The sequence below is a fragment of the Salarias fasciatus genome, chromosome 11 (assembly GCF_902148845.1).
Source record: "Salarias fasciatus chromosome 11, fSalaFa1.1, whole genome shotgun sequence".
Lineage (NCBI taxonomy): Eukaryota > Metazoa > Chordata > Actinopteri > Blenniiformes > Blenniidae > Salarias > Salarias fasciatus.
Window position 1 is genome coordinate 1,311,506 of NC_043755.1, and position 13,881 is coordinate 1,325,386.

Genomic DNA, 13,881 nt, shown 5'->3' on the forward strand with positions numbered 1-13,881 from the left:
ATAAAGAAATATGCACACACACACACACAGAAATCAAGCCAGGCAGCACTTTATGGGTCATTCGTTTTTATTCCACTATTAATTAGCTTGACCAGTTTTAATTTGTCAGATTGCTTGCACTACAGTTACACAGAAAACATCTTTGCCAAATTAGATTATCTGTCTGATTATTTATGGAGCATGTCTTTGGTTAAAGATCTGAATGGAAATGAAGAACAGCTCTCTCAGTAATACAATCAACAGCCCGGGAATTATACGGTACGATTAAAATCAGACAGAATCAAATGTCTAACATTTAGCAACCTGTACACACAGAGAAATTTAGTTCTACTTGTGCTTAGTGCCGCTCCTCGTCAATTAGGCAGAGGCCACGTGTCGGTCCGTGTTTCACATTAACGTCATCAACCTGTCAGTGTTTGTCTCACACAAGCTTCTAAAATTACATCGCGAATGTGAAAAGCATGACCCTTGATCCAACTGATTATTACATATAAATAAAAAATACAGATTACATCCAAAACACAGCATTGTAAAAGGCAATGATGCAGCAATTAAAATCTCAATAACATTGTTTATATTTCATCGGGGGGAAGTAGGGGGACAGACCAACAAAGAAGTCTAGAATCAGACGGAGGACGTTAAGTACAAATGTGATTTGAGTAACTACAGTTTACACCATTCTAAGTCTGCTAAATGCTGGTAGGAAACCTTCAGTGGTTTTGGGAAACACAGGCAAGCTTATTCTCATCTATGGTTTCAGTAGTATCATTACAAGATCAACTGACTTAAACTGTGAACATACAATGTTTTTCATTCACTAACGTAGCTGTACAAATTATACAAGGGCTTCGACTTCTCTTCACCCGTCATCATAACGCAGCTGCAGCCTGCAATCAACCTGCCGAACAAGACCAACGCAAAACTAATGCTCAACCGAAAACTCAAAAGTCTGCTTCGCACAGAAGAACAGAAGTCACACATAAAACCGTCTTTTCTCCAAATGAACAGATGCAGGTTTATACAGGATCACATCCACCACAGATAAATAAAAATTTAACTGGATTTTGGTATGGATTATCTATAGCATATAGGTAAAGACCGATGAACCAAAAGCAACATCCCACAATGTGACCTTTCTTAACCAATGTGGTCCGACGGACTCGAGTGGCGAAAGGAAATCAGAGTGACACAGAACGCAGGTACGACATTCAGCCAGAAAAATGACAAGAAAAGAAAGAAAAAGGGAAACAATCCCTTCTTTGAGCTTACTTCTACAGGATTCTAAGTCTATCATAAATATGACAAACTACAGCGAGTCGTTTGGTGAAAAGCTTCTTTCATGAGAAAAGTAACTTAAATATAGCATCTATAGAGAACGAGCACTAAATGCTGCTGACTTTAAAGATGTGGGAACTGGCAGACTGTTTCACTGCTATCATGCCAGAGTGCGGTGTGTCTTTAGGTCACTGCACACACTGAAACTTCACATTGCTCTGACAGCGCCCCTCTCTTCACCCCCCCCCCTTCTCTAAACGTGACGATGCTACACGACGTGACGAGGAGGGCATCGGGCGCCCGATCGGCTGGATGTGTCGAGCTTCACTAACTCCTACTGAGGTCTACTAGGTGGGGAACGATGCGTTTCACTGAAAAGAGGATGGATTCTCAACATCTACCTTAAATACATTCAGAAAGTAGTTGCTGTGTCGTTGTCTTGTGCTGGTTTTTACAACAGTCCGTTTTCAATCAGCCATGTTAGGAAAATGTTTCTCCTTCTCGTAACAGCACAATGTACTATTTTTATGTATTATTCCATTACATCAATGCAAATTAATCATAGAAATGTCTACATCTAGTAGTAGTATGTATTTCTTACGTTATTTACAGTGTCCATTTTGAACGGTGACATTTCTGACTTTTTCAAAAGCAATGACAGGAACAACACAAATAAATACAGCAGCATCATACACCAAGTTGTCATGCTTTCATTAAAACAACAGACTTTTTCATTATCCTGTTTTATGGTTCTTTAGATAGCAGAACAAATAAAACGAACCCATTCACTGACGGAGTTGGCTAAATGAAACATTTGGTATATTTTGCCAAATAATGAATGGTAGTAATAATAATCATGATAATAATAATAATACTGAGGGTGGAACCTCAGAAGACAAAAACAAGGTGATTGTTGCACCACCAGCACGGAGCTCTGTATCGAGTTTGATTTCACAAAATCAAATCTTCACATCCTGATTTAACGGGCGTGTCTTCATGTTACAGGGGTTGTGTCATGCTTGTGAATTCATGGAGGTAAGTTTGGTAATCGCCCTTTTATCACTCAGCGTATTTGTTTTTTTAACCCCCCCCCAGAAAAAAAAAAAGAAAAAGAAAACGAAAAAAAAATTGGTATCGCGCAATGATTTAAAGTCGGCTGTCATTCACACTCATCTACACAGATACTTTATATCTAACTGTGGTACAATTTGAACAAAGAGACTACTACTGAAAATAAATACTATAAAGCATTATGCACCGTTCAAATTCAGTTTCTAGTGAGGAGCGACGGAGGAGCAACAGGTCAAGTCATGCCACAGGGGTGAGCTGAAGCTTTTCAGGGTTATGAGATGTGGCGCCGCCAATGCAACGAAACACTCCTCACACTCTAACCCAGAGAAGTACTACATTACGACAGGTGATGTGGGGCTTATTCACACTCTGGTAATGTCGATAGGTTGCTGTTGGGTCATTTACAATGAGTTTGGGATGTTTTCCTTACTTATTTCAGTGACTTTTTTTTTGTTCCTGCATGTTACAAATCCATGAAAGGGGGCGTGGCTGGGACGCCACTGAAAGGACGGCAGCGAGGAGTGTGTGTGTGTGTGTGTGTGTGTGTGGGGAGGGGACAACACAGGAGGTCAGGCATGACTTGTGGGATGCCCCAGTCCTTCAGTTCATCTGTTCAAAGAATTTGTAGGTGGGGTTTTCGTAGCCGTGATTCTGCATCTTGTTGAGCTGCCGTTCTTCCGGCGTCAGCATGGGGTCGACCTGCCGCGACAAACACAAGAGCCTGAGTTATCACTGAACCCAAGACCAACTGGGCGAGGAATGCAGACATGAATACGTTATTTATGAAATGTAAAACAAGCAAAAGGAGAATTAAGATGTTTGATGAATGGACGTTTCACTGAGGCTCGATGTTCAAATCCTGAATTTCACAAATAAAAAGCTATATTAAAATCAAACTTCAAATTAAAGCAACATTTTTCTGAGTTGTTTTTATAATGAATAAATACAGAAAGTCAGCAACTGGAGCCAGCTCTCTGCTCTATACTGTAAACGCCAGATGCTCCAGAGCAGGTGTTTTCCTTCCAGACTGGACCTGGCATGAGTGCAGACACTGGCTGGGGTCGTACCTCTACGATGCCGTGGCTGATGGTGCCGTACGGCTTCCTGCGCACCAGCAGCAGGCTGATTACCATCACCATGGCGATGGCCACGGCCACCACCAGCAAGCCCACCATGGCGCCGCGGTTAAACGTCTCCAAGGCATCGGGTTGCTATGGAGAAAAGAGGAAGAAATAGGTGGCATTAAGCTGAGGAGACCTGCGGGGGCAGAATGAAGCAGATTAAAATACAAATTACATCCTGTCAGCAAATCAAACGCACCCACAGAACATTTAAGGTAAAACGATCAAGGTAAAATCCAACATATTCGACTTTGCAGAGACAGAATTGGTTATCATACATCAATCACGCCACACTTTATACAATTCAAATGTTCCAAAGTCTTTTTTTCTTACCAGCTCATCTCTTGCAATCTCATTGGGCTTGACGACCTGCTTCAGCTCTGCAGAGGTGTTGATCTGAGGGGAGAAGCAACACCTGCTGTACGCATGACGAATCTAACACACAGACACACACATTTCCTCTGGGGGTTCACAAAAATGAGCTGTTTCAGTTTTTACCTTCTCCTCATACTCATAAGTGGGGCCTCGCTCAGATGTGGTGTAATCATATTCATCCTCTGCAGATGAGAGAATGCAGACAGAAATGAGAAGAAATGCAAAACATTAAAAATCACAAAACTGCTGCAAGAGAAATATTTCTACGTTTTAACGGTAGAAACGCCGAGCTCACCTTTCTTATTAGACTGCAGATCTATAAATCAAAGAAAGGAACAAAAAACATTATTTAGAGAAACACTTCAGAAGTTTACATGTTATTTTTTCAGTGTGTGTGTGTGTGTGAGTGTGTGTGTGGATGGACGTACCGATGCGAGGAGGATACGGTCTGTTCTGGAAGGCCCTCTCCTCCTCCTCCTCGTCGTCCTTCTCCTCCTCGCTCTCGGCGGGGAGCAGCTCCTCGGTGGTGCGGGTCTCGGAGAAGGAGGTGGTCATCAGCTCGCTGATGTCTCCCCGTTCGGCTTTCACCAGCTCCTCTGCAGACGGAACACACACCAATTACCAGGAGTGTCTCTGATAACATCACTGCAGAGGAATTCCACTTTGTTGCTGCAAATTCAGCTTTAATAAAATAAATGCACTTTTGTGAAAATTCTTGAGAAATATAGATATTTAATTCAATGCGCTATAATAAAACAGACATTTTCCAACTGAAATCCAGATTAAAAGGCTTAAATTTTAATTGAAGTGGTGTGTTTACTCAGCTGTGTCTTATAAATGAAATGCAGCGCAACAGATTGGTACAAATTTTAATGAAGCAGGAGTGAAATTTCACATTACATAAGCTCCAGAAGATATTTCTTAACTGCAGTATAATGATTGTAATCAGTTATTTCCACCTCTGCGTGGCTGCATTATGGCACAGAGCTGAGCTGTCAGCGCCGTGTGGGTCCGTCTAATTACTCATTTGATTCTGCCGACGCTCGGTGGAGGAAGACGCTCGAGCGAGAGCGGATGCTTGATAAAGGCAGTTTTTTGATAAAGACACACGCACGGCAGCAGACGGGCCTTCTAACTGTTAGTTAACATCTTCTAGTCACGCTGCTGTGGGCAGACAGGAGTTCAGTGAAACAGCAACCAGTAAGCAGTCAGGGGTGTGCGTTCTTCTTACGGATGTCATTGTGCAGCTCCTCGGCCAGGGTGGGATCCTTGTACAGCGGCGCGAGGCTCTGGTTCATCCTCTCCTCGATCACATGGAGATGCGTGTAAACCTGGAACGTATAAAAACCCGCCCGGATCAGGATTTCTGCTGAACTCAACTCACACAGCTCAGACAATAAGTCTCGGCGTTAAACTTTGATGTTGGGAGAGAGGCAGTCTGCTCGTCCTCTCCGTGAATCCACAGTGAAAAATTAAGATGGATTTTTCTGGTACGGAGTCATGTGTACGGAGCCGCTTTTGAAGTCGGGCTTTGATCTTGTTCTAATGAAAAGAAGATTGGTAGCTGCTTCACATCTGTGAGTTCAGTAATTATTAACTTATCTGTGGCACGCACGCAATCTCCTCCGCACGCGGCGTTCCGCAGGTTTTCACGGTCAGCATAACGGAGCCTCACATCTCGGCATGTTTTTTTTCTTTTTTTTTTTTTCCTCTCACAGCAGACACCTTCACGCACCTGGAATTTCATCTGCTCGGCCTTCTGGGGGTCAACGGCCACAATGTGCTGGTAGTGCCTCAGCGTGTGCCTGCGGTCCTTCTGCTCCGCCGCCATGTAGCGCTTCAGCGCCTGCAGCACGCGCTCCGGCTGCAGAGGACAGGCGGCCATCAACACACACAACATACGCTACACACAACCCGAAGCAGACTCATCTGTACAATCAGCAACACGTTGGTGGAGGTTCAAAGGGGGATTTGGCTTCCACGAAGAGGGTGGAGCACGTTAGGCGTGAGTTTATAAAAACATCCATAATGCAACAGCTATAGATATAGAGAGGTTTTCAGGATGTTTCACTGTATTTTGCACCAGAAAGTATCATTACATTTTGCTTTATGCTGAGATTTTGGTCATTTTTGGTAGTAATTGTTTGGTTTTATGAAAATATACACATTCCCATCACTTAAACTCTGTTCCGGTTTGCTCGGTGATGAGTCTACCTGGGGCGGATCAGACTGTACAGCAGTCAGGTAGTTCTCCAGGGCCAGCTGGCGGTTGTTGTTGAGGATGGCCTCAACTCTGGCCAGGTGAGTCTCCACCAGCCTCTGTCGCTCTGCGGCCACCTGCTCCTCCAGCGTCTGCAGCACAGACTGAAAGTGCTGCCAGAAAAAAAAAAAACAACAAAAGGCAGATTATGAGTTTATCCGTCTGGTAGAAATGTTAAATAATTGCACAAAATCAGTGTTTACCTCATTCAGGGCCTGTCGCTCTGACTTTGGCAGATTTTTTGATTGATTGTCAGCTTCAGCCCATTCCTTCATAATCTGATGAATAGGAAGACACACAAATCAATTAAGTATTACAAAAATATCACAAACTGTCCTGATTCTGTTCATTAAGTGATTGATTTGGTTTGTATGAGACAGAGAGGAAGTAATCGTGCCTATAATATTATATATATATATATATATATATATATATATATATATATACACATATATATATATATATATATATATATATATATATATATATATATATATATACACATATATATAATACATATATATATATATATATATATATATATATATATATATATATATATATATATATATATATATATATATATATATATAATAAAGCTGGTGTGCAGATTCCTAAATATTGTTAAAGATGATTCATATGAACAGTTTGGGTGGTTGTAAAATTATACAATTACAAAGCAAACATTTTGCTTGATCTGGGTTAAAAGTCAGCCTTGCGGTGACGTGACACACGTCGCGCTCATCACTGACAGCAAATCCTGTTTGTTCGACTGCGATAATCGAAGAGCGACGTGTGGGTGGCATGACAAGACCTCCGTATCAGAGGCAGGATCTGGAAACTGTACAGCGACTATCTTCAGATTTTCAACACGGATAATGCTAACACTCATATCGACACGCAAAGTCGTTCGGATCTGGAACTGCAGACAAACATTTTTTGCGATTGCTGATCAATGTGACATTTAGATTAGATCTGTGGTACGTTTCTCATCCAGCTTCCTGTTATTTAAGTACATTTTCTTAAAAAAAAAAAAGGGTAAGGGTGTATAAAACTAATGGCATTTTTTTAAAAACTAGTTGTAATGTAATTTTGATAAAGACAAATCAAAATGGTAAAAAAAGAAAAGATGAGCGACGATAAGTGTTGATATATGAAGGTTATTCTCACTGAAGCTGTGAAGCAGCATCAAGCCTAATGAACAACATTTGATCGTTTTTTTTTTTTTCACAATGTGAAAAAAAAGAGATGCAAACTGATCATGTACAAATTTCAAATCTTCCGACACAAGTGATGCATCATGGGAGTGTTTGGTCAGTTCAAAGGCACAGTGCAGATGCTACAGGACAAAGACGTCCGTTTGTAAAGAGGGAAGCAAAGTTCAGACCAAAAGATTTTTGAGAATAATTCTATTCCATTAAACAACATAAGAAGAACTTCTAATCATAAATACCCACATTTCTACACTTGGTTTTTTCCCTAATATGAAGCAAACTCGTGGTTGTTTTTTTTTCATTTTGCGAGTGTGTGTGTGGGTGTGTGTGGGTGTGTGTAGGAAGAAAAATGGCATTTGTTGGTGTATAGGTCAATGTGTTTGTGTCTTGCTGATGACAGTTGTGGTGAATTTTGTCAGGATGACGAAATCTCGCGCTGCAGTCTTCATCTTTACCTTTTCCTTACTGCCACAATGAAAAAAAAAAAAATCTCCAAAAAAAGTTCAGAATGCATTAAAGAAAAGCAGATGAAGAAATCTGGATATATTCTGATAATTTAAAATATAGTTTCAGAAATAACTGAAAATTATAATGAAAATACAAAATAGGACATTTTGTCTGATTTTACATTTCATTCTCTATTTAGAAAATCTCCTAACTCGTATGCACTGAATGTTATTTTCTGAAAACAGGCTTGTCTAAACTTCATGAGAATCATCACCCAGATAAAGACCAAATTCATAACCTTTCAGCTTCATGTATGTAATATTTACAGCCCTGGTTTCCACTAATGTCAAAAGCTAGCTACTTGATGGACCAGGTCTGCCGGTGAAGCGGCGTTAATCAGCCTGCGAGGAAGATAAATTCCATCAACTCCTCCCACTTGGTTCAATTCCCTGAATAATTAATCGCCTGTGAAAAAGCGGCGTGTGTTTTCCGAGCCCAGTGAAATTCACCGCGTTGATGCGCTTCATCCTGCGCTCCTCCAGGTCCGTTTTGGCGCGCAGGAAGTTGGCGTGCTCGGTGTCGTCGACCGGCTTTTCAAAATAGACGTCGACCCCGTCGGTGGGCCGAGGCGTGGCCACTGGAGGGGAGAGACAGGAAACAGGGTGAAGCTACTGCTCTGTGTGAGATCTGTCAAAGTGTGTGTCCAGGAAGTGGCAGAAGAGATGAAAAGAAACTTCAGACAATACACTGATTCACTGAAAGTGGATTCAAGGTATAAAGCAAGATTTGTTTAAATGTCATTGGGAAAAATTCAAAATATGAAATCAGTTATTGAGAAAACTTTAGCAGTAGTTAGTGAAGACTTTCCCAAAAACTGACGACAATATCCTCTAATTTAAAGCGACACTTCAACATTTTGGCAAATTGGCCCATTTAGCGCAATTCCTTAGTCATTTCGAACAGCATACTTACTTTTTTTGTGAGGGCGAGCTGTTGTTTATTCAGAGGTGAGTCGGGGAAGGTTTTCGGGACGGACACAATGGAGATGAACGGTATTTTTGCTTCCCTTCGTCAAACTCATCAAATACAAAATCCAGCGACCCCAAAACACTTTGGTGGACACGTTATAATCCGCACATTCACTACGCTGTGAAATATTAATGCAAAATTACGAGATTGAGTTGTTTATGCGAAGATTGCTAAGACGGAACTACTTACTAAACATGGCATCTGGGCGTAGTGATCTCAAAAGAAAAAGTAGTTCCCAGTATTTGCTTCAGTGTCGTAACGCTACAATATTATCTGTTGGTGTTCCACAGCGTAGTGAATGTGCGGATTATAACGTGTCCACCAAAGTGTTTTGAGGTTGTTGGATTTTGTATTTGATGAGTTTGACTAGGGGGAACAAAAATACCATCCACTTCCATTGTGTCCGTCCCGAAAACCTTCCCCGACTCACCTCTGAATAAACAACAGCTCGCCCTCACAAAAAAAAGTAAGTATGCTGTTTGAAATGACTAAGGAATTGCGCTAAATGGGCCGATTTGCCAAAATGTTGACGTATCGGTTTAAAAACAGGATGAACAAAACTGACTTTCTGGTGTTTAAACATGGGAAACCCCCCACATAGGGTACGGCAGGGTTCATTCTTACTATTGAAAATGATTCATATTTCATTGGCATTGTTGAAAGCTGAACTCTCTGCTGGAAAATGTTGAGATGATAAAAAAAAAAAAAAAAATCCCAAAACAACGGAAATGAACTGTTCAAGCTGAAGGGAGAAACACATGCGTTGTGCTATTTTTCAAAAAATAAATACGGCTTTAATGCATTATGAAAGAACCAACGCTTGAACTGCAAAATTAATCAAATAAAACAACACTGAAGGATTGCAACACGTTTTTTAAAAAGCTGCAAACTGTTAGGATGTATGGATGAAAGCAAATAAGTCAAATAAAGCCTGCAGATGTGTGTATTATCTTCTGCTTTTATATAACCATCACATGCCTTATCAAAAAGAAACAACATCCAACACAACACCATGTCTGACTGGAAAGAATCAACAAGCTTTGTTTTTTCTTTTTTAATTTCTTCCCCATTTCCCTACAAACAGTGGTCACGATTTTGATTTCCTCTGCTGACTGCGCTCTCATTTATGCTTGAAGTGGTCAGCTGCTCCATTTATTGTGTTTTCTGCGCGTAAACCCGGCAGAGTCTTTTCTTGGGGGCGCATAAGCGTTCTGTGCACCACCTAAAACTGACACAGGTGTGAACCACACATCTGAGAGGTTGGCGGTTAGCAGCAACTTGCTGGGAAGCTGAACTGGAGATAAATAAAGCGGCGTGAAGAGCTCCTGCAGATATTAGGCATGTGTTTGTGTGTGTGTATGTGTGTGTGTGTGTGTGTGTGGCTGACTGCTGCAAGCATGCATGCATCAGATTCACAGGTGGCTGAAGGCTTGTGTTGGTTGGAGGAGGGGGCAGTCTTTTGTTGTGCAGCGGTGGAGAAATGAAAAGAAAGGTGCTTTTTGGGTTTTTTTTTTGTGTTGAATAAACATCCACCAAAGAAAAAGAGAAACTAACACTCACGGCCGTCTCCCTTCATCAGGGGCGAGGAGGTGGTGGGCTTGTGGCTGTTCTCATAGTAGTAGGAGTCCAAGTAGTCTGAGGTTTGGTAGGGACCCGAGTCGATGGGGTACTCATACTCTTCCGGGTCCTTCACAACTATCGCCTCCTCATCTTCCTCCTCTTCGGCCTCCTCCTCGTCGACTTCCTCCTCCTCTTCCTCCTCCTCTTCTTCCACCACTTCGTCATCCTCCTCTTCCATGTCGGCCTCGTCCACCTCGGTGTCGGGAGAGGGGCTCGGAGTGGGCGCCGTCACTTTGGTGCTGCGGAGACGTGACGGCTCGTGAGAACGGTAAATGTTAAAACCAAACCGCGGCGCGAGGCCAGGCTGAATCATCTTACACAGAGCTGAGTTTTCCACTGGTCTGAGATGTGAGCGTCTGAGCACCGGCGGAGGCGTCTCTCTCCTCTGTCTCTCCTTTCCCGCTCGGACCGGCGCGGCCCGGGCAGCACACGTACTCCACGCCGCGGTAGTGGTCGCCGCACGGCAGCAGCATGCCGTAGCTGTGAAGCTCCAGATTGTCTGCCGCGCATTCCTGAAACAGGCGGAGGAAGAGGACCGGGCTCAAAACAGGATCAGGCGTTTTAAAAAACAATGCACCACATATCCACATATGCAGTAAGACTGAAAATCTTTAGTGGTCGGACAGGAAGTTTATGTTGCAACTGCTGAACGTTTTCCAGTGGATTTGTGACCGTACTACTGCTGAGGCGTCAAACATGAGGCTAAAAGCGACCGCTTCCCTCAAACCACCAAGCCAATAGCACAAATCTCAAAGAAAACATTTTTTTTTTCAAACTAATTTCTTAAAAGTAGCAGACACAACACGACATTGAGAGACACGTTGAGTTCATGAAGACAACAAAGATGGCTTCATTTTGAGATTGTAGTCTTTATCAGTTATAATGGGTTCAAATTGTGAAAATATAGACATTTTTATTATGTATACTATGTGCCACAACAAAGAACAAGTTTAAAGCTTTAATTTAAAGGTTATTACGACACTATCTAACTGGTCTGGCTCACTTAAGATGAAAGCAAGCTGCACGTGACCCTTGAACTAAAACACCACTGTACTACAGCAAAGCTTAAATTTCCACTTTGTAAAGTATTGCAATCGTCCCAAGACTCATATAAAACCTGACCAACTGCTGCTTTCCAAGAAGCAGTTTTCGTCTTGAAATATGCTGTGATCTGGCAGATTTTGACAGAATGTGCATGTTTCTATCATCTCTGCTTCCATGAGCTCCAGAAAGCATTTCTGACTTCATGTGGTTCAACTATAGACTGTGTCCACACTGCATTTCATCTGAAAAGTAAATTTTTGTACATTTTTGGACACCTTTTCTATGGTTTACTGGTTTCACTAAACAATAATGTATCCACAATAATTCTACACTTTAAAATTATTGATATTTGAATTGAACCTTTCATTTATTTCAGTCATTAATAGAACTGTTCCTCTGCCTCTTACCTCCTTTGCGATGTTGTGCCAGTAGACGTAACTCTCACAAGCATCCATCTGCTCCTGGTGGAGGAAGCGGCATCGGTCGGGCACCAGCAGGGCCTCGCTCACGTACTCGCCCTCTGCAGCAGCAGGGAAGAAAAGGTGAATCTGCTGTATTACGGTCTCCAGGTCTCACTCCTGTGCCGGAACGACGAGCATCAAACTTTAACGTGCTGAAACAGTGGCGTGAGACTGAACGGGACCGGCTAAGAAGGGGATTGGGCGCATAAATTAAGCCGAGCAGAGAACATAAATGTGTAATGCGAGAAGCACTTTGAAGAGACAAACTGCAATTATGGGAGTGAGTCGGGGCCATAAAGTCGGGATATATTCTGCTTTAAAATGACTGCAAAATGTAACAGAGATCATAAACTGCTTTATTTTACGGTGGAGACGAAACAGAAATTCTTCAGGACGTCTTATCATTACGTGCCGTTCAGTGAGAACTGTTAGACATTACAGCCTGTTGTGCAGCGCAGGGCAGCGCCGTGCACAGGACTCAGTGAACCCAGAGTGACTCATGCAGTCTTTGTTAACCTATTAGGCCCCCTAGTGTTTCCTTTGACAGACGTGGCCTTGGCTGGTCTGACTGCTGCCACGATCAATGTGTGATTATCTATATCTATCTATCTATCTATCTATCTATCTATCTATCTATCTATCTATCTATCTATATAAATAAAACTAATATAATGAAACTTATAACTTGGTTGCATAAAAATAAGCAGAAAAATACACAGAAGATTCACTTTTCAAAACCATTGAAATGCAATATGAGTACGACAGGCTGCATCAGTGAATCTGAAGCAGCTCACTGGTGTGGCTGTATTTCTCTCACCCAGACAGCGGTAGGGCAGGACGATGAAGGGGTGAGTCTGGCAGTGGCCCCAGCCCTTCTTGCACCAGCCGGGGATGGTGACCGGTCTTTTGGACTCCTCTATATGGGAGATGGGAAGCGCTGGGTACATCTGGGCGTACAGGCACATGCAGAGTTGACGCAGACGCAGAGACAGAGAGGCGGACCAACGGGACAGGGGGTTTCGGGGGAAGGACGGGGGGCGTCGGGGCGAGCCGAGAGGAGGAGGAGGGAGAGCAGGAGGGAGAGAGGAGTCAGTGGGGAGAACACTAACAAGGGAAAGAGTCATGCAGTTGATCTTCTAACTGCTGAAGTAAGGCACAGGCTTCACGCCACGGTAGACGAGCTGAAGTTATCATTTTAATGACGACTTTAAGGAATATTTCTGATCTGACATCAAACTTTGGGAATTTCAAGTTGAGGGTCAGTTATAAAAAGTGTCAATTATAAGATGAATTACTGGAATAAGAGAGATTTATGTGTCCTAAAGTCTAGAAGAGCATAAAAATGATCACATTAAAAGGCCTTCATTAAAAAACAAAACAAAAGAAGAACAATCAATTTACAGCAATGTGTGAACATTTTAGGCTGGAGGTGATATATGACAAACACACAGAGTTTCCTTGAGTGGTTATATTTATAAATCATGTTAGGCTGGGTGTATTTAATGCCAGTGTTTTTGATTTATTTGTTTTTCTTCTTTGTTACTGTGAGATTGTGTCTCTGGACCCTCGCTTTGTCTGTAAGAAGCGACTGATGATGATTTCTTTTCTAATGTTTTTTAGACTGTGATACAGTCTGCAGTCTCAGAGACACGTCGGGCTTGTCTTCGCCACATGTCGGATGTCTGCAGTCGTCTTGTGGCGATGCGGTGAATCAGTCTTCTCTCCAGCCCGGCTACGCCTCAGTGCTGAAAGTCATTTTTCACTTTAACTCCCTGCAGATAAATCCTGCCAGAGATGTAAGATCTGTTTTTTTTTTTTTTAATTCTGACATATAAAAGGCTTTCCTGCGTCCTCAATGGGAGGAGCGGAGTTTATCACTTCCAGCTGACTGTGAGGTGAATTGCCAAAGCCGTGTTTGGTGACTGTCTTCGCCTTCAAAGCAGCATCAGCTCCTCTTGGCACGC

At 42.3% G+C, this 13,881-nt stretch overlaps 1 protein-coding gene across 2 annotated transcripts in view; it reads right to left on the reverse strand.

Annotated features, from left to right (window-relative positions):
* Window positions 1-95: 95 nt before the first annotated feature.
* Window positions 96-13,881, reverse strand: part of aplp1 (amyloid beta (A4) precursor-like protein 1) — a 35,176-nt gene continuing 21,390 nt past the window's right edge. The window contains exons 3-17 of one of the 2 annotated variants that reach the window (XM_030102164.1): window positions 12,735-12,864; window positions 11,864-11,976; window positions 10,731-10,924; window positions 10,353-10,651; window positions 8,273-8,400; window positions 6,306-6,380; window positions 6,057-6,215; window positions 5,578-5,706; window positions 5,074-5,173; window positions 4,271-4,438; window positions 4,138-4,158; window positions 3,966-4,024; window positions 3,801-3,863; window positions 3,414-3,557; window positions 96-3,045 (exon numbers count right to left, since the gene is read on the reverse strand). In XM_030102164.1, coding sequence (XP_029958024.1) covers window positions 2,947-3,045; window positions 3,414-3,557; window positions 3,801-3,863; window positions 3,966-4,024; window positions 4,138-4,158; window positions 4,271-4,438; window positions 5,074-5,173; window positions 5,578-5,706; window positions 6,057-6,215; window positions 6,306-6,380; window positions 8,273-8,400; window positions 10,353-10,651; window positions 10,731-10,924; window positions 11,864-11,976; window positions 12,735-12,864 — 1,881 coding nt within the window. In that variant the 3' untranslated portion in view covers window positions 96-2,946. Of the gene's footprint in view, window positions 3,046-3,413; window positions 3,558-3,800; window positions 3,864-3,965; window positions 4,025-4,137; window positions 4,159-4,270; window positions 4,439-5,073; window positions 5,174-5,577; window positions 5,707-6,056; window positions 6,216-6,305; window positions 6,381-8,272; window positions 8,401-10,346; window positions 10,652-10,730; window positions 10,925-11,863; window positions 11,977-12,734; window positions 12,865-13,881 lie in introns of both variants that reach the window. The other variant, XM_030102163.1, reaches the window with a different exon arrangement.